The sequence below is a fragment of the Schistocerca nitens genome, chromosome 8 (assembly GCF_023898315.1).
Source record: "Schistocerca nitens isolate TAMUIC-IGC-003100 chromosome 8, iqSchNite1.1, whole genome shotgun sequence".
Lineage (NCBI taxonomy): Eukaryota > Metazoa > Arthropoda > Insecta > Orthoptera > Acrididae > Schistocerca > Schistocerca nitens.
In genome coordinates, this window is record NC_064621.1 from 381,160,475 (window position 1) to 381,188,086 (window position 27,612).

The 27,612-nt window shown below is 37.4% G+C and overlaps 1 protein-coding gene across 2 annotated transcripts in view; it reads right to left on the reverse strand.

Annotated features, from left to right (window-relative positions):
* Positions 1 to 27,612, reverse strand: part of LOC126199085 (protein mesh) — a 272,891-nt gene that overhangs the window by 15,678 nt on the left and 229,601 nt on the right. The window contains exons 17-20 of one of the 2 annotated variants that reach the window (XM_049935831.1): positions 19,240 to 19,381; positions 18,696 to 18,847; positions 18,416 to 18,598; positions 12,861 to 14,453 (exon numbers count right to left, since the gene is read on the reverse strand). In XM_049935831.1, coding sequence (XP_049791788.1) covers positions 13,990 to 14,453; positions 18,416 to 18,598; positions 18,696 to 18,847; positions 19,240 to 19,381 — 941 coding nt within the window. In that variant the 3' untranslated portion in view covers positions 12,861 to 13,989. Of the gene's footprint in view, positions 1 to 12,860; positions 14,454 to 18,415; positions 18,599 to 18,695; positions 18,848 to 19,239; positions 19,382 to 27,612 lie in introns of those variants that run through there. The other variant, XM_049935832.1, reaches the window with a different exon arrangement.

The window sequence follows — 27,612 nt, forward strand, 5'->3', positions numbered from 1 at the left end:
TTTTCTGGGTCTGGCTGCACACCTTTGTTTGATTTCTTTTGCTCCAAAGAGACACTTTCTTGGATTAAGTTCCAGTCTGGCTTGTTGGAGACACTTAAGAATGGCCCTTTTATGTATTCATCAAATGTCTCTGAGAACACTATAATGTCATCTAAATAACAAAGACACATTGTCCACTTCAGGTGCCTTAGAAGATTATCCATCATTCGTTCAAAAGTTGCCGGTGCATTACACAAACCAAACGGCATTACCTTAAACTCGTACAGGCCCTCAGGGGTGATGAATGCAGTTTTATGATGATCAGCCTCACCTGCTTCGATTTGCCAGTATCCCGAGTACATGTCCATGGTTGAGAAAAACTTAGCCCCCTTCAGACAATCTAGTGTATTGTCAATTCGTGGAAGAGGGTAAAAGTCCTTTTTAGTTATCTTATTAAGCTTCCTGTAATCAACACAAAAGCGCCAACTGCCATCCTTCTTCCTGACGAGAACCACTGGTGATGACCATGGGCTCTGGGAAGACTGAATAATGTCATTCTTCATCATTTTCTCTACCGTCACGAATTATTCCACATTCCGTTGCTGACACATGGTATGCTCTCTGGCTTATTGGTTGATGGTCTTCAGTGCTAATCCAGTGCTTCACTGTCGATTTGTCTAATTTGTTCTTCACCTGTGGATTGAAGCATTCAGAGAACTCTTGAAGAATGGCAATTAGCTTCTTCTGTTGTTCCTTACTGAGATCTGGTGACAGTCGAGCTAGAAGATCTTGTCTCGTAGTGGTAGCGCTAATTTTGCCCACAGACTTGGCAAGGGAGGTTCCTATGATGCTCAGCTGTTCTGCAATTAACGACTCAGTGTTTGCTACACACATGCGTCTTGGAGGGATCTGTGGTTCTCGGCGACAGTTAACTATCCACAATTCACTGAATCCATTCTTAAACGAGACGACAGAGGCTGGGATGACCAAGTTATTCTTCAGTGGTATGCTTCTCTTACAGTCTACTACAAGATCCATGGGTTGATGCATGGCGTGTCACATGACAGCTACCTTTCTAGTGCTGACTGCAGGAATGATCACTTCATCCAGCACAAATAATCTCCACACACTCGGATGTGCATCTTCCTGTCCACTTTATCTCATCTCGTCTAGCATAATCTTCAAGCGACCACAGTCTGTAATTGCCTGAGAAGCTTTCAGAAAGTCCCATCCGAGAATGACGTCATGGCTACACTCTTGTAAGATGATGAATTCTAAGGGCTGTGCATGGCCACTTATACCCACACGGATAACACATCTTCCTGTAGGTTTTACATATTTCCCATTAGCCACCTTCAGCAGAGATGTTTTGTTGTTAACGAATACGGTTTTCTGCAACTGGTGATGGTACTTCTCCGAAATGACTGAATATGATGCTCCAGAGTCGACAAGACCTTGGGCTGGTCGGCCATCCATGAGGATATCGACATAGTTTCCTATCATTTTTGTAGTGATTGACAGCAGAGGATTTTTCTCTTCGGCAGCCTCACCTCTAAGGAATGTTGCACCCTTTAGTTTTCTAGGTTGTGGCGGCTAGCTGATCGCCTGGAACTTCTAAACAGCAGTGGAGTCCTTGATCAGCATGTTGGGGAGCGTCCTCTCCAACAGATAGCTTGCAGCAATGGTGACCTATGTTGTCCTGCACACACATCTTCTTGTTCATCTTTGTCATCCCGGAGTTGGCGTCGGCTAAGATCAGTCTGCTGTCTTCTGGTGCGGACGTCATCAAATATCTGCTGCCTTTCTTGACAATAGTGCACCACATGTTCCAGTCGTCCACAGTGGAAACATACTGGTTGGTTACCTTGAGTCCTCCAGACATCAGTCTTCCTTGGTGCCCAAACAGATTCCTCATGCGGCATTGTAGGAATGTAACTTCGCCTGGGTCTCACCTTTTTTACCATTTTACGAGATGCATTCAAGTTCTAAGGCCTCTGATTTTTTTTCTCCGGACTGGAATGAGGCCGTGTTCATTGTCAATACATCCCAGAGATGGCAGCACCGTATGGCAGATGGAATTTTACTGCCAGCGGCGATAATGAGAGCTGTTTTAAATACTTAAAATGGCGACGTTTTCCGTACTTGAACAGCGTGCAATCATTCGTTTTCTGAATTTGCGTGGTGTGAAATAAATCGAAATTCATTGACAGTTGAAGGAGACATGTTGTGATGGAGTTATGGATGTGTCGAAAGTGCGTTTGTGGGTGCGACAGTTTAATGAAGGCAGAACATCGTGTGACAACAAACCGAAACAACCTCGGGCTTGCACAAGCCGGTCTGACGACATGATCGAGAAAGTGGAGAAAATTGTTTTGGGGGATCGCCGAATGATTGTTGAACAGATCGCCTCCAGAGTTGGCATTTCTGTGGGTTCTGTGCACACAATCCTGCATGACGACCTGAAAATGCGAAAAGTGTCATCCAGGTGGGTGCCACGAATGCTGACGGACGACCACATGGCTGCCCGTGTGGCATGTTGCCAAACAATGTTGACGCACAACGACAGCATGAATGGGACTTTCTTTTTGTCGGTTGTGACAATGGATGAGACGTGGATGCCATTTTTCAATCCAGAAATAAAGCGCCAGTCAGCTCAATGGAAGCACACAGATTCATCACCACCAAAAAAATTTCGGGTAACCGCCAGTGCTGAAAAAATGATGGTGTCCATGTTCTTGGACAGTGAGGGCGTAATCCTTACCCATTGCGTTCCAAAGGGCACTACGGTAACAGGTGCATCCTACGAAAATGTTTTGAAGAACAAATTCCTTCCTGCACTGCAACAAAAACGTACGGGAAGGGCTGCGCGTGTGCTGTTTCACCAAGACAACGCACCCGCACATCAAGCTAATGTTACGCAACAGTTTCTTCGTGATAACAACTTTTAAGTGATTCCTCATGCTCCCTACTCACCTGACCTGGCTCCTAGTGACTTTTGGCTTTTTCCAACAATAAAAGACACTCACCGTGGCCGCACATTCACCAGCCGTGATTTTCCAGCAGAGATTTTCCAATGGTCAAAACAGACTCCTAAAGAAGCCTTCGCCGCTGCCATGGAATCATGGCATCAGCGTTGTGAAAAATGTGTACGTCTGCAGGGTGATTACGTCGAGAAGTAATGCCAGTTTCATCGATTTCGGATGAGTAGTAAATTAGAAAAAATATCGGAGGCCTTAGAACTTGAATGCACCTCGTAAAGGGAAATGAAGGACAAGAGACTGGATTCAACGTCTGTTCCACTTCGTTCCTTATGACCTCTTGAAGTGTCTCGGTTTTTTGCTCACCGTGCACTCCAAATGCCTTCTGAACTTTCTCACTATCTGATGAAGAACACTTATTAAATCAGTTTCTTCCTCCATCATAGACATTGATGCAATGTTTGGAAGCTGTTCAAACTTCTTGTATGTAATTCTTTTTTGATGCATTGTCTTGATATACTGGCACCATTTTATGAAGTCGTCCGCTGTCGAAACCTTGTTCAGGAGTAGGGCTTGATACATGTCCTCAGCAACACTTTTCATGAGATGTGCAACCTTATCTTCCTCCTTCATTTGAGGCTCCACTATTTTACACAGCTCCAAGATGTCTTGAATGTAGGATGCTGTCGTTTCTCATGGATGTTGTGCCCTGCACTTTAATTTATCTTCAGCCTTGCACTTCTGTCGTTGTGTGCCACCTGGAATACTTCCCAGCTTGTGAAGTTCTCCTCATTGTTCTCATACCATCGCTTGGCAGTGCCCTCCAAGTAGAAAAATACATTAGCCAAACACACGGTGTCATCCCATTTGTTAAATTTGGCTATATGCTCATATACCTTCAGCCACTTGTTTGGATCTTGGCCATCATCACCAGAGAACCCGGAAGGACGTCTCATGTGGTGGCACACAGTTGCTGTCATCATGACATCCTCTTCTTCTTCTGTCTCCAATAGATTGCAATCTGTTGAATATGGCTCAAACTCAGGTTTCTCGCCACCTAAACAGCGGCGCTGTGGCCTGTTGGGAGCCACTGTGTCATCGATAATGTGCGGTATCACAAGTTCCACTGCCCAGCGTCTCCACCACAATAATGTCACGGAGAGAAAGATGTAAGTAGATGAATGACAAACACTAACTTCACTTAACGAAGGTTTATTCAGCACTTGCACATACAAGAGCATGGAGGGAACTGCCTCCGGCCAGAACACATACGGTATATATACAGCTACAGAACATTCCAACACAATGATTCTTGCCATTTGTGGATACTTCTAGAATGTCCTCAAACCGAATACAGAAATTAAAATTTTTCAGTTCAGGTGAGTTTTGAACTCATAACCGTACATGCAACAAGCTAGTATCGTAACTACGACACTACGGCAACAGTGCTACTCAGATTCTTTTGCGACAATATGTAGAGAATCTTGTACAAAAACGAAGCTGAGGGAAGTAGCTTATCCCTGATTCCCCCCCCCCCTCCCTCCCCCCCATGAGCCACTTCCTCAAAATTTTTTGAAACAGCTTGAAGAAGTAATGCAGTTATGCAGGTCTGTTGTGCATGCTTCTGTTTCCATGGGCAGGAGTCACTACTGCAATATTTAAGTCTGTCATAAATTACTCCTTTTATCATTATCTAATTACAAAGACAGTTCAAGAATGGTCCTCTCAAGTTAGTACAAGTTCTTAATAATGCCCTAGAAATACCATCATAACCAAAAAAATTTCTGTGATCTCCGTATAAATTTACTTTTTAAACTAATGTGCATTATGGGTGTAAACAGTATCTATGGAGTATATCTAATGCAGCTCGGTCTTGGTTATTTATTAGTAGTACAATGTTTGCTACCACTGTGTGAAAGTAAAAGTAAAATTGGTGGCCAATGATTTCAATGTGTCATTATTTCTACCACAACTATTAATGATAACTCAGTATCATTTACCTCACTGCTTCCATTTGTTTGCCACTTAAGAATGAGCCAGATATTTTTTATTTATTTTCAGAGTGTTCTATTTTGTTTGTATAGTACCTACATGTATTTTGCTCCCTGATAAGAGACTGAGTGTAGTACAAAATGTGTGCCGTTAGATTTTTATTTTTGGGTTATGGTATGTTCTTCAAATTAAGCAGACTGATTCATGTAGTGACATTACTGAACTTGTAAGCCTAGTTTGAACTCCTCAATCACACTGAGTGTAGAATACAGTAACTGATGATTTTCAATAACTTGGCAGGCATTGTAGACATTAAGATTACTTCCAACAGACATTTATTTTATCAGTCACAATAAAATTATGATGAAATTGTAGTTTCTCATTGTCAAACACTCTTCGAACAATACATCAGTAACCTGCGTAGACCCATACCAAATCTACAATGAAGCAGCCAGAATTCACATATTGTAGTATTTCATATGAGCAACTGGAGAACAATGTAAAATACAACGATTTTACTATGTGATTATACATATACTTTTGATGACATCTTGGTTTTCAACGTACACCTTGTTTAATGGGACTTGAGACAATATACAAAATACTTCAATAGAATTTTGTTTAAGCCCTATTGATCATGAAGTAAACATGTGTTAATTGCAAGTTTTAAGGGGTGGTGTGTTCTGCATACACTAGTTGGAACTAATGAATGAAACTACCACACTTGTAGGCAAAAGAGAAACTTATTTAATTCAAAAAATTTGAAACTGTAAAAATGATTACTAAAAATACTTATTAAGAAACACTAAAAAAGTGCTGAAAGACTCTGTATTGTACAAACTAATTATGAAAGCTGCTGTGCTTCCTATCTTTATACAGGTTATTATTCATTGAAAGTTAATTAAAATGCCATTTGCAATATTTGTTTACACTGTTAGAATTTTATGAAAAGGGATAGTGGCAATGACTGCCTGCTTTTGTAGTGGGGAATTCATTGTTAGTGGTAGTATTATGATTACTAGCAGCAGTGTGAGTCAATAGCAGTGCTGTTCAGTTGCGTTTGTGGGAATAAATGAATCATTTTGAGACTTTTGAACTAAATAAACCCCAGAAAACCAGATAAAAATTTGAAAAATTCAGTATTATTCACCTCTGGACTTTTGCAGTGATGTATACAGTCTCTGGCACTTCCAATTCAACCCGTTTAGTAACAAAGTATTTTTGTACCGTTTTCTAATTCTATAATGCAATTTATCATTTTGGAAGAACCATTACATTTAGTTGTGGATACAGCAAATAATTAATATTTTTAAACTGAAATTTTGATTTCATTCTTGTCTAGTTTTTGAGAAGGAGCATTACAAGCGTAACCCAGTTCCACAAGTGTCAGCTGACAATGAATGTGCATGACAGAATGTTTGCGATGACTAACTGTTAATGATTCTTTAGCTATGACTTATCAACCACAACTGCCTGAAAGACTGTGATTAACTGAGACTAATTAATTATAACTGGCATGGTATTGTTCACTGTGTCTGTTCATATATTCTTACATAAAAATTTCTACAAGTTATTTTTGAAAATGTGAAGCATAGATCAGTTACCTTTTTCAAAATATAATAAAATACTGGAATTACTTATAATGGAAAGTCCAGATTGGAATATCAACAATATTGTGAAAAGGATAAATTACTGCTCACTGTAAAGATGACACATTGGGCAGCAGACTGTTACAGACTGAGCTTTTGGCCAAAGCCTTCTTCAGAAAAGAAAGGAAATGACAAGGTTGCTGCCTCCTAGCTGCTGACTATTCCTGATCCACTATTGTGACACAGCATTTAAAGAGCTGTTGGTGGTCAGATTAATACTCTGCCAGGCACATAGGTGTGAATTGCAGAGTTGTCCTGTGGATGTAGATCTTCAAAATAATATATCCATCAACCTAAAGAGCCTGGGACCTGACTTCATTTTTTGCATATACAGCCATTCCTCCTTTAATCTTGCTGGCTCTAATGAATAAGGGGCAGCCAAATGAAAACAAAACAGAGGAAGAAAAGTAAGTACACCATTAACTACTTGAAAAGCAATCACCATAACTGTCATAACATTCATCCCACTGTGAAACAAGATGGTCAGTGCCTTCATGGAAAAATGTTTACGGTACCTGTAGAACCATGATGTACCCAAGCGTGCATCTCTTCATCTGAAGCAAATCAGCACCACAGGTGTCTTTCTTCAGGGCTCCAAAAATATGAAAACCACTTGGGGAGAGATCAGGACTCTATGGAGAATGTGCAAGGGCTTCCTAACAAAACTACTGCAGTTTGGTTGAAACAATCTTGGCAACCTTGACACAAATGTTTATCAGAGAAAAGGATATTGTCAGGAGTGCCTCAGGGAAGTGTGATAGGACTGCTTTTATTCTCTGAATACTTAAACGATCTGACTGTACATGGTAAGCAACACTCTGCGGCTGTTTGCCGAAGATGCTGTAATTTTCACTGATTGACTATAGGATAGAGAAGACTTAGACAAAATTTCTACATAGTTTAATGGTTGGCAGCTAGCCCTAAATGTAGAAAACAGTGAGTTAATGAAGATGAGTAGGAAAAACAATTCATTAATGTTTCAACACGGTATTAGCAGTGTGCTGCTTAACACAGTCACATCATCAGTTAAATATACAGGTGTAATGTTGCAAAGTGATGTGAAATGGAACCCGTGGTGGGTACATATGGCAGGCACACGGGTCGCTTGCCCCCCCCCCCCCCCCCCCCCCCCCCCCCCGGCCAGTCAGTCAGCCCACCTGCTATGCTATTCGTTTGTTTCTTTTGTCCATCAACTTGACTGAATTGAGTTATCTAGTAGTTGCACTTTCCTATGTAGCACTTTGCATGTGACTTGATTATTTTTTATTAAGGTAAAAGTAAAGATAGCTTAAGATATCTTTCTCGCCCACTCCTTGAGGTTTTTCTGTATCAGCCACTGAATGGAACAATCATGGAAGGATTGTAGTAGGGAAGGTGACTGGTCAACCTCGGTTTATTGTGAGAATTTTAGGGAAAGTGTGGTTCATCTGTAAAGGAGGCAGCACACAGAACACTAGTGTGAACCATTTTTGACTACTGCTTGAGTACCCACCAGGTAGGTTTAAAGGAAGACATCAAAGCTGTTCATAGGCAGGCTGCTAGATTTGTTACTGGTAGGCTTGATGAACAAGCAAGTGTTACACAGATACTATGGTAACACAAATGGGAATTCTTTGAGGGAAGGCAACATTCCATTTGAGCAAAACTACTGAGAAAATTTAGAGAAACAGCATCTGAAAATGGTGGCAGAATGATTTTACTGCTGGCAATGTATGTTTCACATATGGAGCATATGGATAAGATATGAGAAATTAGGATGTGGACAGAGGCTTACAGACAGTTGTTTTTCCTTCAGTCTATTTGTGAGTGGAACAGGAAAGAAAATGAATAGTAGTGATACAAGGTACCCTCTGCAATGCACCATAAAGTGGCTTGCAGAGTGCGGATGTAGTTGTAAGTTTAGAATGTGTAGATGGGCTCACATGTTTGCAATGCTGTTTTGACTATGCTGCAGAAGCTTTGCTGAGAAGCCCTCACACATCTTCTTTACAGTACCAATCTCTCCCCATGAGATTTCCATATATTTGGAGCCATCAATTTGCTTTGGACAAGGAAACGCACATCTAGGTACAATCATGGTTACCTTGGCAACCACAGGCATTAATAGTCTTGTCTCACAATGGGATTAATGTATTAACAATTATGGCAGTTTCTTTAGAAGTAATACACATTTTTTTCATCTGTTTCATTTTCATTTCACTGTTCGTTATGGTATGATATAATCTGTATCCATCAAAACAAATCTATTCAATTTCAATTATTTCAATACGAAGTTCTAATAAGCACAACACACTTTTCATTTTTCCCTATGAACATTAGATATTAGAAGTTTACCCTTACCATCAATGAGGTTTTGATGTTCTGATAGAAGATACTTAATGAGGCATCTTTAAGGTCCATGGCTATTTCCAAGTTTTAAATATTGTTTTGCTAACTGCTGTTTCAACTGTAGTTACATCTATTCTGCAGCTCCATTTTCAGATGAATTCATTCTAGGATATTTCTAGAGAACACAGTGTCTATTATGGTGAAAGAGAAACTCCTACATTAGCTACAGTTGGCATTGAAATAAATTGAATGACGACAAGCGATGAGGTTCAAACTTGGATTTCGTGCTTAACATAAGCGATCGTCTTCATCACTTCAACTATCCCCCAGATTCCCAACGTGTCACAAACTACATATGTAGCGTCCCCTGTTCAGCATCCTCATTGCTCACAGCATCACATGCTTCCTGCAAGAGGTCAGATGAAAAGTGTATCCTCACTGAAGGTACAAATTAATTGCTTCCAAGGGACACATATACAGAAGTATTTCAGTTGTACAACAGTAGGTAAGATGACGTACATCTGCAATAAATAAAACTACTACTGCTGCTACTACTACTACTTAATAACTGGCACAATGCACTTCACGGTGGTTAGCAGACTATGAATGAAGATTTAAATGTGCAATGTACTACCAAGCCACAGACCTATATGAATGCTTCACTGAGTGCTGTACTTGAGGAACAGTCTTCAAAATATTCAAGATACTATTTCTGATGGTTACATATTCGACCAGCAGACATCAGTTTTGCCAACTCAAATGATACAGTGGTAAAAGAAATCACTCTTCTGGATATGATGGCATTTCAACCAAAAACTGAAATCTTATATGCAATTGCAGGCTTTCTCGGTGTATTTCAGCTATGAAATCTTCACCGGTTATCAGATGAGTGGCGTCGTCTTCTAGTTGCAATGTTTCAATGTGAAGATGATGGATACGTAATCCATTGAAATGTTGCGACTAGAAGACGACACCACTCGGCTGATAACCTGTGAAGATTTCATAACTGAAATCTTGTGCTGGACACACTCCCTCTCCCACATCCTTTGAGTTAACTTTGTTATCAGCCAGTGACGTCTAATTAAAGACCCATCTTACTCCTATTTGTGTTCTCTTACAATAAATACATATTCTTAAGGTAGGGTTATAGTAGAGGGAAACATTCCACGTAGGAAAAATATATCTAAAAACAAAGATGATGTGACTTACCAAATGAAAGTCCTGGCAGGTCGACAGACACACAAACAAACACAAACATACACACAAAATTCAAGCTTTCGCAACAAACTGTTGCCTCATCAGGAAAGAGGGAAGGAGAGGGAAAGACGAAAGGATGTGGGTTTTAAGGGAGAGGGTAAGGAGTCATTCCAATCCCGGGAGCGGAAAGACTTACCTTAGGGGGAAAAAAGGACGGGTATACACTCGCACACACACACACATATTCATCCACACATATACAGACACCGTTTCAGGAATAATACTTTCATTTGTAGTTACGAGGTGTGATTGGAAAGTTTTAAGAATGGGCTTGTAATTGTACAGTGATGGCACTTACATGCTATTGTGATGCATCTCCTTCAAAATAGTCCCCTTCTGACTGAACACACCAACTCCAATGGGGTTTCCACTTTTGGAAACATTCCTGGAAATTTTTTTGCTGAAGTGTGTTCAGAATGCTCTCCATATTTGCCTGGATGTCTTCAATCGAGTCAAATTGCTTCCCTTTCAGTGAAAATTTCAGTTTGGGAAACAAGTAGATGTCTGCAGGGGCCAAATCAGGGGAATATGGCAGTTGAGGAAGCACAAGAATTTTGAATTTGGTCAAAAATTCAATGAAGGCACGATGAGCCAGAGCACTGTCATGATGTCTTTCCTCATTGCAGGCGTTTTCTTCTGCACCTTTTCACGCAAACGCTCAAGGACACATTTGTAGTATTCCTGGTTAATTGTCTGTCCTGCAAGGGTAAATTCATGATGCACAATACTGGTAGAATCGAAAAAATTCACCAACATTGTCTTCACCTTTGACCGACTTTACCGTGCTTTTTTTCGGTTGTGGTGAACCTGGAGTCTTCCACTGTGAAGACGGCACTTTGGTTTCAGGATCATATCCATATACCCATGATTTGTCACCTGTAGTTACCCTATTTTCACAAATCTGGGTCATTTTCAGTCCGATTAATCAATTCTTGGCACACTTCAAGTCGGTGTTGTCTCTGGTCACTTGACAACACTTTTGGAATGAATTTTGTGGACAAGTGACGAATGTTCAGATCTTCAGTTAAAACTGACTGAACTGTATAGAAATTTAAATTAAGTTCATCAGCCATCTCCTTAATTGTAAGTCTGCGATTAGCATGCACTAAGTCACAAATTTTCACATTTTCATTCATTTCTGAGGTGCAAGGACGGCCAGACCATGGTACATGTTCAAATTTTTAAATCTGTTGAATCAGACAAAAACATTTGACTGTCTCATACAGTTATTCCAAAAGCTGTTTTTAATAGTTCGTAAGTTCCAGAAGCTGATTTCTTGGTTTTATAACAAAATTTCACACAAACTCGTTGCTCCATTTTCATGCAGACAGAATCCAGCATCAAGCCCTAACAGACCAGCACTCAACCAGCTGCCACAAAGAACTGAATTAAGGAAACACAGTTTCCTGTCAGATGGAATTCAAGGACAAGGTAGTAACTCACTCCCTGCCCTCTGTGTACATGCCCGCCAAATCAGTAAGCAGTAGTGGACCCATTCTTAAAACTTTCCAATCATACCTCGTATTTCAGTACAGAAAGCCTAAATCAACTGTCAGACAGCAACATATCAGTCTAACATTAATGATGTTTAGTGATGTGTTGCATGGAGGTGAAGTTTATAACAACTGCTTGCCTCTATTAAGGTAATTTTTTATTTATTCTGCATTCTTAAAGACCACTGATACTGCAACCTGCATCACATTAATGAAATAGGTTCCCATTTCAACAGCTATAATCGCTATGATGAACTCATGTAAAACTAGCATTTTGTAACTAAAAATCTATCTCTGGTAGAATTGTTTAGGCTGGTACCTTTCACCTTACGAAAATATAACTTCTTAAACCACCTAGTGAATGTTCTGTTGTGGGATAAAATGCAGTACCAGTACTGACAAGACATGAATATGGACATTTGTTTATCACAAGTTCTTCCTTATGATACAGAGTATAAGTGTGGTCTAATACATTCGTAATTTGTTCAATACAGTTATGGAACATATCTATCTATTTCAGGAGGTTAGGATCACAAGGGGTTTTCTGCCTATATGTACCGGTGTATAAAAATTTCCATTCCACACACCTGCACAGAGATAACATGCTCTTTGAAACTACTTTGTAATGTGACATACATTATACAAATCCGGTTTAGTGAACAACTCCTGGGTATTTGTGTATATTTAAATGAAAATTAAATTTTAAATGTGGAATAGATATTTTTTCAGACCAGTACATGTAAAATAATGTTTTAAATACATTTTAGTTGAAAATTCCATTTATTCATTTTAATCTAGCAATCTGAGATCTATGAAAACATCAGTCAAAAAAACCTTTTTTACAGAATTTCAGAACATTTTTACAAAAAGACTGCATTTTCCAGACCTTTGAATAGTCCAGAGCACAATAATTTAATAGTTGGTCATTATATCTACTCCACATTTTATATTAATTAACCAACATATTTATAGCTATTGGTTTGAAATTTATGAACAATATTTTCAATGTATACAAAGATTCAGTTTGTGATTTTCACTTTTACACTTCCATCCCAGGAAATGTTCTAAACTTAAATGTGCATGAATGTATATTTTCACATTCTACAGATTCAGGCACCTCATCATAAATATTTTTTAAGACCCAAAAGTAAAAATGAAAAAAAAAAAATAATCATATATAGTAACAGAGGTATCTGGCCAATTGATCTGCATCATTCTTTATTTTTTACCAAAAAAAAGAGAAAAAAAGCAGCTTTTCATAGAAAATCTGAATAACTCACACAAAGTGATGTAGTATTTTACAAAAATTTCACACTGACTTCACTTACAACAAAGTGCATAACAGTGTGTTCAGAGAGATCTAAAAACAATAAAAACAATAGAAAGAGTAAGTATAACCACTAACCAAATAACTGATGCACTGAGTGGCAGATAGACACACAAAGCCACACAAATGAGACTGAACTTATGTCTTTCACTCAACACCTTAGCTGCAGAGTTATTGGTTACCTTCAGTTTTTATATTGCTGGTATTCCATCCAGGACTTTCCAGAATAGCATTAATGTCAGTTGTGATCAAATGAATAAATGAATGACACATAATGTCTGTTTTGTTGTAATTGTTTACTTTGTATAGAAACCAGTCTAAAGAGTTTCTTCTTATACATCTTCCTATCATTTTAATAAACGTCAGTATTGCCATCAAAACATGACTCAAGCCATATTTAACAAAGCCGTGATGCTTTGTTCACATATCACCCACTATTTCTTTGTTAAATAGCAGGTTTTTTTGTATATTGGTGGTATTCTGATCAAAAATGCTTCATGATTTTCTATATACTCAACACTTAAATACCTGTGACATTACTTTCAGTCCAAACCAGTGGAAAGCATTTCACAACATTGTCTTCATATCTGTTTGGTGCATTCATTAGGTAGCAGAATACTGCTCTCAAATGTTTCCGAGTTTACCATGTAATTTGATAAATGGAAATAACTTGAATGTCATGGTTGTCACTACATAAAAAACTAAGGATATTTGTGTCTATGGTAAACAAATAATAACTCTTGTTAGATTTTCCACTCTCACTTATCAGCACAACCTTTCTCAGTGTATGCCTGACTTCCAACATACCACGAAAAGTTTAGACAACCTGTACACACATACAGTTACGTGAGTACTGAATACACCATTATTCAGAAAATAAAGAAGTAACAATAGTAGGAACACAAAAATGTGGCTATTTAGCTTAAATTCATTCCAGTGACAATTTACCTGACTTATTTAGACTCTTCACTAAGCACCAATAAACTTCAAAAAATATCAGTTTGCCGCCGACTATAAGTGTTGTTACTACTGACATCAGATGGTGTGATGTCACTACTAATAACACTGCTATCTGCCACTTCCTCTGCTAAGTCCCACAATTTTTCCTTGAATTCTTCGCTTGGCCTGTCAGGTAATGGTTCACCCGTACGGTACACACCATCATAAAGGCGCTTCTTCAAGCCACTACTGGTGCTACTCAAACTACTACTACGATCACTGCCTGTTGTTCGTCTGCCATCTGCTTCAACTTTGTTGGGTAATGCCATCTGATTGGATGCTTTTCTCAGTTGTACTGTCTCATAGTCCCAGGATTTGGCAGTACTTTTTGCACTTGATTCTTTGTACCAACAATACCACCCCAAGGCAATTAACAGTAGCAGTACTACCAATACTGCTAGAACAATACCTGACGTAATTGCCATTTGTCGTGATGAGTATTCGTATTGACCTAGTGCCCAAACATATTTGAACATATATCACTTGCATATTATACATATTATTACATATTATACAGTTTTAGAAAGATAATAACAAACTTCATCTAACACCAAGGAAGTAAAGATGCTTAAAACAACATGATGTATTAATTTTTTAGATGAACAGTTTATACTCATGGAACATACCAAAACATATACAACATTCCTTGAACATAGGTAATCATAGTAAACTAATAAGAAACTCTTGCATGGATAACTACGAAAAGCTTTCAGTTGGACCAAAGCAGCATCCTTCCAAACATAGTGAATCCTACCATTTTCATCTTTTTTTTCTAGGAAATGGATTCTGAAAGATAAAGCTGCTGCATAAATATAGCTGAGGTTGAAATGCTTATCAGCAAATCAATGAATCCCATCTTGGACAGAAATATAGGTAAAAAAAGGCTGAATTTGACCAAGTTGAAATGCAGCAGGGGAATAGCTCCTTAGACATCGTTCTTAATTGAGTAGTTGGCACAAATATTTCTTTTCCTGAATGTAGCCAGTTGCCTGACTTTAATTTCAGAGAGGTTCCAGGAACAACTGCATAGCAGGTTGTTATACATTCACATTTGTATCACTGAATATCATAGATCCATCTCAAAATGAGGGTGTAAGCCCTTGAAATGAAATGTGAAGAAAAATAAAAGTGACTGACACAGATAACTGTTTTAATTTGTCTTTTATATCATGAACAGTAGCAGTGTCAAAATCACAGTTCTATTGGACAAAATAAAGTTTCTTTTTATTTCCTAACTTGCATACTGAATTTACATGAAATTTCAGAGTTCTTTTGCAAGCCACAATTTTTTAATCTGTGTTATTTAAAGTGGAAATTACATGTGGCTGACAATAATGGTACAATTATTCTGTATAAAAACATTTTACATAAGGAAATTATTCAAACTTTTAAGATTCAGTAAAATGATAAGCAGGTAAAATTTCGTCCCCATCAATAATAAAGTGTCCTAAGATTGATATATACCTCATTTTTAAGTTCTGTTTTTCTTCTACCAAAAGTTTATAATTTGTGAAATGTTACTTTTAAAAATACTATTGACTTAAGAAACGCAGATTGTTCAAATTTAAATAGCAGGCCTTTAAAAAAATCCAATTTTCTACGTCTAAAAATGTTTACTGTTATTACAGATGGGTATGTACTTAATGAAATATATCACAAACAAGCTTTTGATTTCTAAAATAATCTTGGTGGGCTCTAATATAAAATGCAGGAGCAACTTAAAGAATACGTAGCCAATAATTGCTCCACATCGGCAAGTATATACGCTTACAATTCATGTCTTTTATATTATTGTTAAAATGTAACTGGTCCTTATTTAAATATTTTGTAAGAAGTTCTGTACCTGGGTCTTTGAATAGGTATTGTGGATAGTGTGTAAGTTGGTCAATGCTAGGTCACTGTTAAAATTTTTCAGTAACAAGCAGCAGTCAGTTAGCACTAAGACGCAATCAAGTTTGGTCAATAACATGTGGACAGTCAATCAGCTATGTTCTGATAATCATCACCAAATCATGTTAAGTACTCTGCTAAATTATGGTCATGTCCTCCAGGTATGCAGTGTAGATTGGAAAAAGATGTCAAGATTGGCTTCATGAGAACAGGCTAGACAACAGGAAATTATGTACACTATTGATTTCATTCTGCAAAAATTAAGCATTGTTGTGAACGGCAAACTAATGAGTGGATGTGTATGAAAATAAATGTACACTCATTGAAATTTCAATATCAGCAGCTTCATATTATTTGACAGTTCCTACAACTCTATATTTATGTGTAAGTGAGCTTCACAGAAAATATCATACAAGGCCTAGATATAATAATGCTACATGTGTTGCACTTATTGGAAACATCACATGAAAATTGTGTAAATTGGACAGTTACATCTAGATGAATATCAGCTAATACTGTATTGTTGCAGCAATAGTAAAAGAAAATGGAATTACCTGTACAATTGAAATCATGCCACTGACATGTCTGGTCATAGTCCTTAGAACAGCTTAAAAGTTTGCCTGTTGCCTGCTGATATGTGGGGCTTTGTTGTTCAAAGCAGAGTAATCTCTTGATACTGTATGATTTTATATGTAGATCAGTTTCCAAGAATATTGCAGCTTTTGGTGAAATAATGTTGAATAATTAAAGGGAACAAGAAAAGATGATGATATGAGTTCCTGAACATCACAAACCATTCAAGTAAGACTGGTATTGTGTGGAAGAGCAACATGAGGATACCTCTCCAAAATACTGCAACTTTTATGCTCTTTATAGTGGTATTTAACACATCTTGCTTAGTAGAGGATTTATCCAAGTTTTGGCATATTAGTTGGTGATTAGGTGTCTGAACTTATCAACAGCTGCATGTAACATCCTCCTCATACCCCCATGTGACCAAATTTGTTCTGCATCTTGAAACTCCTGTTTACTCTATTAAGGGTTCTACAAGCAGTGTAGGGTAGGCAGTAACCACAGCTACTTTCTTTCCTTGGAGTGAATCCCCCTTGCTTAGAAGCACTTTCTTGCAACAGGAAAACACATCTAACAAATGGCTTCATGCCTAATGGTAATGTTCGCTGCACAAACCTTTTCCTGCACTTAAGACAATGTGTTGCATGTGTATAATTGTACATCAGATGTTTTGGGTTTTCAATCTGCTTCTTGTGTTCTACTTATCCTGACACTCTGTGTCTTATGGTTGGGGGTGCAGTGCTGGCAAAGTGGTAGATGTTTCAGACTGGGATTGATCTGAGGCATCCAGTAACTGAGCAGTCTGACTGGGAGTCAGTCACCAAGGGCCAGGAAGCCAGCATCAAGCATTTCACTGACACAGAACTGGCACTGGGAGTGACATATAGGACTTCATTTCCATCAATGATTAGGTTAATGCTGACCCCTTATCAGACTGTGCATTGTATGGGAGCTTTTGACACAAAATACAATCTTGGGAAAATCCACTACACAAGTAATTAACAGAATCCATTACTAATCTCACAAAAAAAAAAAAAATCAAATGAAATTATCATGGTCCATTTTAATTTCATATAATTGATAGGATAATTTCCTGATTGATGGCAATATGTAGTTTTTGTCTCCATAAAGAAACATCTGATACACCAAATCATCTTGAGTGGTTTATTATCATGTTACACTCGGAACATGGTGTATTAGATGCTTAACAGATGCCTGTTCTGGATCTTAAAAGCTAAAACACACCATTGAAACCCACCTTTACTGGAGGCAGCAATGTGACAGATTTCCTCCATGCACAATATCTAAAAGATGCCTTTTTGATGTTATGAATGTTAAGGATTGAGTGAGGCTTATGCTTCCCAAAATACTTTATAATTTGTCCTGTCTGTAATACACATACGATTTGAGAGCAATATCCTTCAAGGCAGTAAACTTATTAGAGCAGCTTAGTCACAGGTAAAAGGGAGGAGACTGTCTAGGGAATGTCTCGCCACTTTTATAAAGATTTTGTTCAATTTGAACTGTACGGATGTATCAGTAAGACCTACACAATTGAAAGTTGTGGATATTATCCACCATCAGGAGGTTTCTCTGTCATGAGGTACTAACATGACCAGTCCTTTATCAATCATCTATGCCGAGGTTGATGGACCTCCACTTGCCATCTAATGGCGCCTCCATATACTGCCTCAGGCAAATGACTTTCTTGTTTGTTCCATAATAAGCAGCATTCTTTACAGTTCTTTTTCCTACTACGGAACTAGTCTTCATATATTATCCACAAGCACTGCAGTTCTTTGAAAGGTGCACAAAAAACAACCTAGTGCCTCTTGCTCCAAAATCTAAATGAATGTAATGGACCACTGTATGTTTAGCACAACAATGAAACTATGTGTTAAAGTTTTTTGGTACATTTTAGACAAAAATCATACCTAATGATATACTTACGTAAGCATTCAGTGTACCCATACTCAGGTATATTCCACTGTCCATTTGCACCACAAGACCTCCGCATATCACCAACCAGAACGTAATCTTGATTGCACTCAAAAGTTACCACTGTTCCAGGTACATATTCAAAAGTGCTCTTTCGACCAAATCGTGGTGTTTCCAGCACACCACATGAAATAACTGAAATTTCAAAGTGGAGCTTATAAACAGAAATGAACAAAATAAATAAGATTAATTATCAGTTATTTTAAGACAGAATATTAACCAGTATTTTTACCTTTTGCCTCCGTAATTTCTCTGATTTCTGTGTAACTTGCATAATAGTTCTTTGTGAATTCAGCAACATCCCTATTGACAGTCATTGCGTAGTCATACTTGCACTGATATGAATCTTTGCAGTAGAACTCAGCATCAGTCCTATCTTTTGACCTGTTAACAGAGTAAGTTAAAAAATAAGCAGAACACATCTTCATCTAAGGATATATCACTACTCACTAAATTTCTGTTGACTAATAATAATTTGTCCTCTTATACATGTTCTATTGCTTCCGAGTTTTCCCATTAATGCACTAAAGAAAAATTCATTTTACAAAAACAATTATTTGTAGCCTCAGAAGATTGTTAGATTGTAAGCAGCAGTATTATATGATAATCATATGTAATAACACAAAAAGTCACAGTGATGCTACTGCTTGTCCCTCGCAGATGACCTGCTTATTTTGTATTTCAGACTTTGGGACCCTGTGCTATTTTAAAGTTGGAATTCTCATTTTATTGTAACAGTGTAAAAATTAAACGCCAATAGGCCTTTCTTCACAAACCTGTTACTAGGGATAATTTCCAGCAAATCTGTACGATACTCAGGAACAAATGACTCATTTGCATAATAGCTGGAACTTCGAGAGTACTCATTCACAAATAAGGACCCTCCTACTCCCTCTTTCACAGTATCTCCCAGTATCCCTGAAATTTAGAAAAAAAAATCATTTTATTATTGTGTGGTAAGTAATCATCTTTTCTGTTGTACAAATACCAAAGCTTCAGTCATCTTTGAGCATTTTTATGTGCAACTGGTGGCATCAACAAAATAATGGGGTAAGCGTCAATAAGTACAAGGAAATAATACATGACAGATACACTGTGTAATTATGTAGATGAGAATAAAAATAAATAATTATAAATAGATCACTCACAAGATCAATTTACTGCATAATTAAATGTATCACATAGACAATAAATAATGAAACACTCAGGTAAATGACAATAATAAAATAGACACACATCATATCTTATGGTTATATACTACAGTTTGTTGTTTATTTATAGCTGATTCACATAAGTAATGTAGGTCATTTTATTCCAGTCAATGAAGGAAAATTAGAGGAAAAGATTTGTGTAATGGCGTGAGTACCATAAACAACATACTGAAAATCCTGACCAAGTGTGAGCACTGGGGTGGGCTATATAAAGGTCACTTTTTTATGTGTTCCTTGAATAATTTGAAAACTGCAGCTTCTAATAAGAATTTTTTCTAGTAAAAATTTGAACTAGATTAAATTTCCTACACACGATCCTATTCATTTTTTTCTTTAGAGCTAATAGTTTCCATGTTGCAAGGAATGGAAAAATCACAGATATAAGACTAATGTTTATTGTTAAATTAAATGGGGTAAGAACAAATGTTACATGTGAGTACCACATGTAAGTGTAGTAGAGCCATATTAAGGATAAATTGTGTTATAGGGGTGTAAAAGGGTGGAGGCGGGAGGGAAGGTGGGTTGCCAGATTGTGGTTGTGTGCCTCCTTCCTTCATTGGCCTGCAAACTGAAGAGTAATGTATCTCTGACACACTACATCACAAAAAGCAACTGCAGGGTGTTTCACACAGTCGTACTGTCCTTTCTGAGCACATCTTAGGCATCAATGCGCAGACACACACAGGGATGGTTATTTTCCACAAAGTGCATTAACATTACACAGAATACAGGTATGAGTTACTAATAATACTAACTCAAGAAACACATATGGACAGAGTATAGGTAAATCTCTCCATATTGTTCTACAACGTTAAAAGAGAAATTGATTCTTAGTCATCCTGCACAGCAGTGGTAGTGTTCTTCCAGGAAAGGCAACTTCCCCTACCATGAGTGTTGCTTGCTTTTTAGTTTACACCTCCCCAGCATTTCCTGTCCGGTTTTCTTATGTGAGTAGACAAAATAGCTTCACTAAGTTCGAGTTTAGGTAGTTCAGTTATTTTCAGTTTATTATGAGAGTACTTATTTACAGTTGTTAAATTAGCTATTATCAAAAAAACTAAACAGCTGGAGCTGTCTACCATACTGAAGAGCCTGCCCAAACTGAAAATGCTGTCAATATGTATTTGACAAAGTCAATTTCATTGTCTTTACTGTTAATGGTCGAAATACTTTGCATTACAGCAGATTACTGCTCTAGATTTGAAAATGATCAGTCCTATTCCATCAGATAAGACACACCTACCTTCCAAGATATTTTGTGGAGGAGTGATAGATGGCTGGCTCCACTTGGTGCGGCACAATGTACAAACACCAGTAATTCCTGAATGGAAGATTTTTTGCAGTCTACAAAAAACACAATTAGTGGCAAGAGAAGTGCAGGAACTTCCTGATCATTCATCCTGTTACACTCCCACAACACAATTTATCATTATTTATTATTTTTCTGCTGCACTTACATGGGGTTCAGGATTTAATATCTGTTCTTAATCTGCTTCATTTAACAATAAAGATAAATTGTAAACCATCAAATCACTATTTTTAATATTCTGCAATGCAGAAACACAAGAATGGTAAATTGTGGATCACAAGTGTATCTAGTAAACAACCTGTTGAGGTAACCTTATAAGCATTTAGCAAACAATTCTAGGAATTGCTTTTCCATAAGCTCTGTTTGATTATTGAGTTACTTATCCAGTCTTCTCTTCATTTAACTGTAGTAGATTTCCTCTTCCTCCAAGTTGTTCACCTACAGGCCCTTATGGGAAATATACAAAATTTCAAGATTGTTCCCTACGTGTTGTGTCATATGCTTATTTTGAATGAGATAATTATCGAACGTAGATTTTTCTTTAGTTGCCACTTTAGCAAGCCCTTTAAACCTTCTTGAAAAGTTGTGCCCTGTTTGCATTACATGAAATTTTGTAAGTACCAAAATTTGAAGATCTTCCTATGTAATCAAACAGTGATAAATCCAAGATGGACTGTAACAATATTATGAGAAGGAAAGTTGCAACTCACCATATAGCGGAGATGCTGAGTCGCAGATAAGAACAACTAAAAGACTCTCACAACTACAGCTTTCAGCTGTTAAGGCCTTTGTCAACAATAGACAGACATATGCACACACACAGACACACACGCAAACACACACTCATGTAAATGCAACCGCAAATCACACACACGTCTCCACTAGATGGTGAGTAGCAAATTTCCTTCTCATAATATTCCTATGCAATCAATGCTACATGACAGCATGTTAAGCAATGAATTCTTAATTTTGAAGCTTATTTTAACCTTGCAGGTTTTTTTTTCCCCCCCACAGTGCCTCCCATGTAAGTCAAGCTTATGTATTTTAATTTGTATTTTGCACCTAAATCTTTTTTAACCTTACTTACTTAGATGGTCTCTAACAAAGACAAGCCAGTTATAGATATACAGGCTGAAATAATCTCAACATGATTCATAAGGGTAAGACCTGCAGTACACCTTATAACCCTCTTTTGACATTTAAACACTGTTTTTGAACCTCAAGAGTACCCCATGGTTGTATTCCATTACCCAGATGGGACTGCAAGAATCGTGAAAAATCACATAATAGTAATGCTTTATGACACTGCTCCTCTACAACTATACATTAATTACATACATTTACAATTACTTATGTCTACTTAAAGCAATGATACTAGTATATTTATTGATAGGTATATAAAAGCAAAATTCTAATTGTATGATTGTTAGGTATAAGTAAAGCTACTCAAAGCATAAGTCTTGAAAAAGCTCTCTTTTTGAATTAATCGACTGCATCGACTGTGTAAAATCCTCACTTTTTACTAGTTTCTAAAACGCCTTTAAATCTTTGTAAAGGGTTTAAGTAAGCTGTTTCTCGCAATTTATAAAGAACTTCAGGCTTGTGTGTTTTGAGAGAGAGAGAGAGAGAGAGAGAGAGAGAGAGAGAGAGAGAGAGAGAGAGAGTCTTGAGAACAGTAAATCTATCAGGTGGCAATTCCTTGTATTGGACAGATGTACATTATTTCTTGGTCTAAATTTCTTTGAATTTTCTTTGGCATAACTTAGAGAACTGTAGAAGTAAAGGTTGGCACCTGTCATAATGGTAAGTGATCTCAACTGACTTCTGCAAGTAGAAGAGAAGACGTAACATACACCAAATGACTTCCTTCTGCCACTGAAAAAAATTTAGGCTGACTTTGGTGAATTTCCCCAACAATATCCCATATCATGTGTGGGGGTGGAAGAATACATAACAAGAATATAAGCAGTAGATTCTTACTGACTTTTTGTCTTAATTTATGTAACAAACACAATACTGTTGCTAGTTTGACACCTAAGTAATGTATGTGTCCATCTCACAAAACATATTTTCTCCATCACAAGTCCAAGTAATTTCACATTCATATTATAGAATTCATTGCTCTGAGAATGAAATAAAGTTCTTCTGTTTCTGTTTTGTTAATCGACAGCTGACTGGCCAGACACCAGTGATGTATCATCTCAATTACTTCTCTTTTATAATTCCGAATACTTTGTAAGTTTTCACCAATTGTTACCATGTGATGATGTCAGCATACAACACATTCTCACATGGTATATGACTTGAGAAAACACTTGAATTAACAATGAAGAGAAAGGGTTGAAGAAACAATCCCTATAGTATACCACATTTTATTTTATTTTAGCCATGTACATTTGATAGACTTAAGTAAGATGAGTCGTGATGAACACACAAAACACAGATTCCACTTAAACAGGAAAGGGAAGGCCCAGCTAGTTTCCCACATAAGGAAACTGTGCGAGAAAGACAGTGTGGAGAAAGCTCCAATTGCTCTGGGTTACAACCATGAGACTTTTTTAGAATAAAGGACCATAATAATAATTTTCAGGGATGTTTTTTGGATATGACTGAGTCCCAGTCAAGCAAAGAAAAGCCAGGCTGTGAAATAAGTGATCAGTCATTGCAGGACAGTTCTAAAAAACCAGTGTATGCAAAATGTTGTAAAAAGTGTAACTCAAACAATTTTGATTCGTGCAAGATGGTAAATAAACAAGAAGGGATAACACCCTTAAAGTTAATGCACTTAAATGTGCAATATCTCATAAACAAACTAGACATACTACAAATATTCATAGAGGAACACTTGCCACATTTACTAGTAATAACAGAACATGTGCTAAAATGCAATGAAATAATATATTATAGATTAGAAGTTTACATACTAGCAAATAGTTATTGTAGGGAAAACCATAAAGGTGGTGGTGTGGCAGTTTATGTTAATAAGGATATAGAAGCTAAAAAAATTTCCTTTCTTGAACACCACACCAAAGAAGGATCAATTGAAATGACAGGTATTGTACTCCACAGTTACCAAAGCATAAAGTGATTGGAGTATATAGGCCACCAAATGCTGATGTAATGCTATTTATGGATTAACTTAGTAGTGTTGTTGGTCAGACCAGTTCTAATGACCTTATTATATTAGGTGACTTTAAAATAGATGGCAACTCAAATAGTATAGCAAACTTGAAACTCAGTGGTGTACTGACCTCATACAATCTTGTAAATATAGTGAACTCAGACGCCAGATTGACAGACACATGTTCCATTAGAATAGATTATGCTATAATCAACAAAGTTGTTATAGATAAGGTAAATTACAGTAACTTAGATTTTCTTTATTCTGACCACTTCTGTCATTTGATAGAATACATAAATTCAGTTGTGCCTAAAATAATAAAAATTGTGCTACAGAAACAAATGCTGAATACTTCAAGAATACATAAATTCAGTTGTGCCTAAAATAATAAAAATTGTGCTACAGAAACAAATGCTGAATACTTCAAATATAAATGCTCTTAAAGACAAACTAGCGAATGAGAAATAGGATTCTGTGTACCAGGTAAAATGGTTGAATGAGAAATGGAATGAATTCTACTCAGCCCTACTGTATCATTATGAATATAGTTGTCCAGTCAGAGAAATCCAGAAGGTAGTTAAACACTGTCAAAATGGAAGTAATCCTAGACTAAAACTCCCACCAAATCTGATTAGGCTCAGGCAGCAAGTACATCATCTAAACCAGCTTTATAAAGCTACTACTATGCAGGTTTTCAAGGAAAACTACAATAGAGCCAAGCAAACTTTTAAAACTTAAATTGTTAACCTAAGGAAGCAGATAGCGGCAAAACAGTAGAACAGTGTGACAAATAAGCAAAGCATCTTGGAAGCTAATTGACAAGTACCAAAAAGGTCCCAACAAGATGAACACAGACCCACTCAGCATAAGACATGATCGTAACATTATAAAAAAAAAAAAAAAAACCCAGATACTATATGTAATATTTTTAATAACTACTATATTTCTGGTGAACAATCGACCCATATTATAGATTCACAGGTAGAGACCCGATGCCATCTCGCACAGTGTACCAAATTTCAATTTGTGGAAGTGAATGAGCAGGAGCTCTGCAGGGCAATTTACATGCTAAAGAAAAAATTTTCATCTGGATGGGATGGTGTATCCAGTGCTATTACTAAAGCATGCTTAAAAGAAATCTCTAAACCTCTTACTCACCTGATTAATTGCAGCATTAGAGAAAACATGTATCCAACGGTTCTAAAAATGAGTGTTGTGAAACCAGTGTATAAAAAGGGAAGTAAGGAAGATGTCTCCAACTATAGACCAATATGTTTAATTCCCACTTTTAGTAAGATATTTGAAAGCATTATCCTTTCTCAGCTAAGTGCCTTTTCACAAAACATAAACTGCTTGTAGATTCACAGCATGGCTTCAGAGAAGAGCTAAATACAACCACAGCAGTTACACAGTTCATCCATGAAGTTTACTGTCTGTTCAACCAGAAGATGCAGACTGCAGGTATATTTTTGGACATAACAAGAGCATTTGATATGGTAAACCATAGGGTACTTCTTAAAAAGTTAAAATCTTATAGTATTGGGGATCAAGCCATGAATCGTTTAACCACATACCTGCTGAATTGTAGGCAAAGCACTAAATTGTCGTACAAACTAGACAATAAAATCATAAACTCCCAGTCCACCAGTGAACCTGTATTACAAGGTGTACCACAGGGCTCCATTCTTGGACCCTTTTCTTCCTTATATATGTTAACGACATTGCACAACCCACTAACTCCCATATCGTAAGCTATGCAGATGACATGTCAATCTTATTCTATGGAAGTGAATCTAATGAGCTAGAATCTCTTGCTACTAGTGGTGTAACAGAAGTAACAAAATACTTCAAAGATCAGGGTCTCAAGGTGAATGTCACCAAATCTCAACTACTGACATTTAAAACAGGCAATTCTCACCACAACAATATGAATAGTGCGTGTAATATCTCATGAAATGATAACTGCAAATTCCTGGGTATGTATATTGATGAAAATTTGCGGTGGACATACCACATTAATTTTGTATGTGGAAAAGTCAGTAGTGCCATGTATCTCCTCAGCCAGCTTGCAAAGATAATTCGTAGCCAAGCATTGAAATTAGTATATTATGGAAGGACATGTTTTGAGGCATCAAGGGATCACAAATTTAGCATTGGAGGGCAGCGTGCAGGGTAAAAATCGTAGAGGGAGACCAAGAGATGAATACACTAAGCAGATTCAGAAGGATGTAGGTTGCAGCAGGTACTGGGAGATGAAGAAGCTTGCACAGGATAGAGTAGCATGGAGAGCTGCATCAAACCAGTCTCAGGGCTGAAGACCACAACAACAACAACATATTATGGAACACTGTACCCCTTTCACAATTACGGAATTGAACTATGGGGCTGTGCAGCTGATGTACATTTAAAAAGAATACTACTACTACTACAGAAAAGAGCAATAAGACACCTACATGGGATGGGACACAGAGATTCATGTCGTGAAGTGTTTGTGCAGCACAAATATCTGATGATATATTCTCTGTACATCTTCAAAATAATTGTATTTTTTATAAGTCAACCAACAGAAGCTATCAAGGGCAGTGATGTACATGATCACAACACTAGAACAAAGTGTAACTATTTTCCATAACAGAACAATGTTAAAAATGACTGATAGACGTCCATATATCAGTGGCTTGATTTGGTATAACACACTACCAAACACTCTAAGAACGTACACGGGAAAGGTTTTTAAAACAAAATTAAAATCTTTTCTAATAGAAAAATGTTTATATTCTTTCAACGAATTTTAAGATAGTGATTGTAACATGAGGCATTGGCATATCAGTTGTAATGTGATAAATGTAAAAAAGTAGACATAAGAAGCAACAGCTGCAGAATATAGTGTATTTTATAAGTGTAAATATAACCATAGTTTTAAGTCTGACGTTTGCAAAAGCCATCATTACAATGGCTCCTCGCAAAGAAAACATAAATAAATAAATAACAACATTCACTGATGACATCTTTGCTATCTGGATCAAAGGTGAGGACACCCTATCGACATTCCTCCAAAGCCTCAACAACTTCTAACCCATTTGCTTCATTTGGTCCTACTCAACCCAACAAGCCACCTTCCTAGACGTTGACTTCCACCTCAAAGATGGCTACATCAGTACCTCGACAGCTGCCACTCATTCCATACCAAGAAGTCCCTTTTGTACAGTCTAGCCACCCATGCATCTGCAGTGACCAGCAGTCTCTCTCGAAATATACCGAGGGTCTCACTGGAGCCTTCACTGACCATAATTATCCTCCCAACCTTGTACAAAAACAAATCTCCCGTGCCTTACCTTTCCAATCTCCCACCACCTCCCAAAGTCCCACCGTCTGGCCACAGAGGAGCATTCCCCTCACAACTCAGTACCACCCAGGACTGGAGCAACTGAATTACATTCTCTGCCCTGAAATGAGAAATGTCCTTCCCATTATCGTTCCCACCCCTCCCACAGTGGTATTCTGCCAT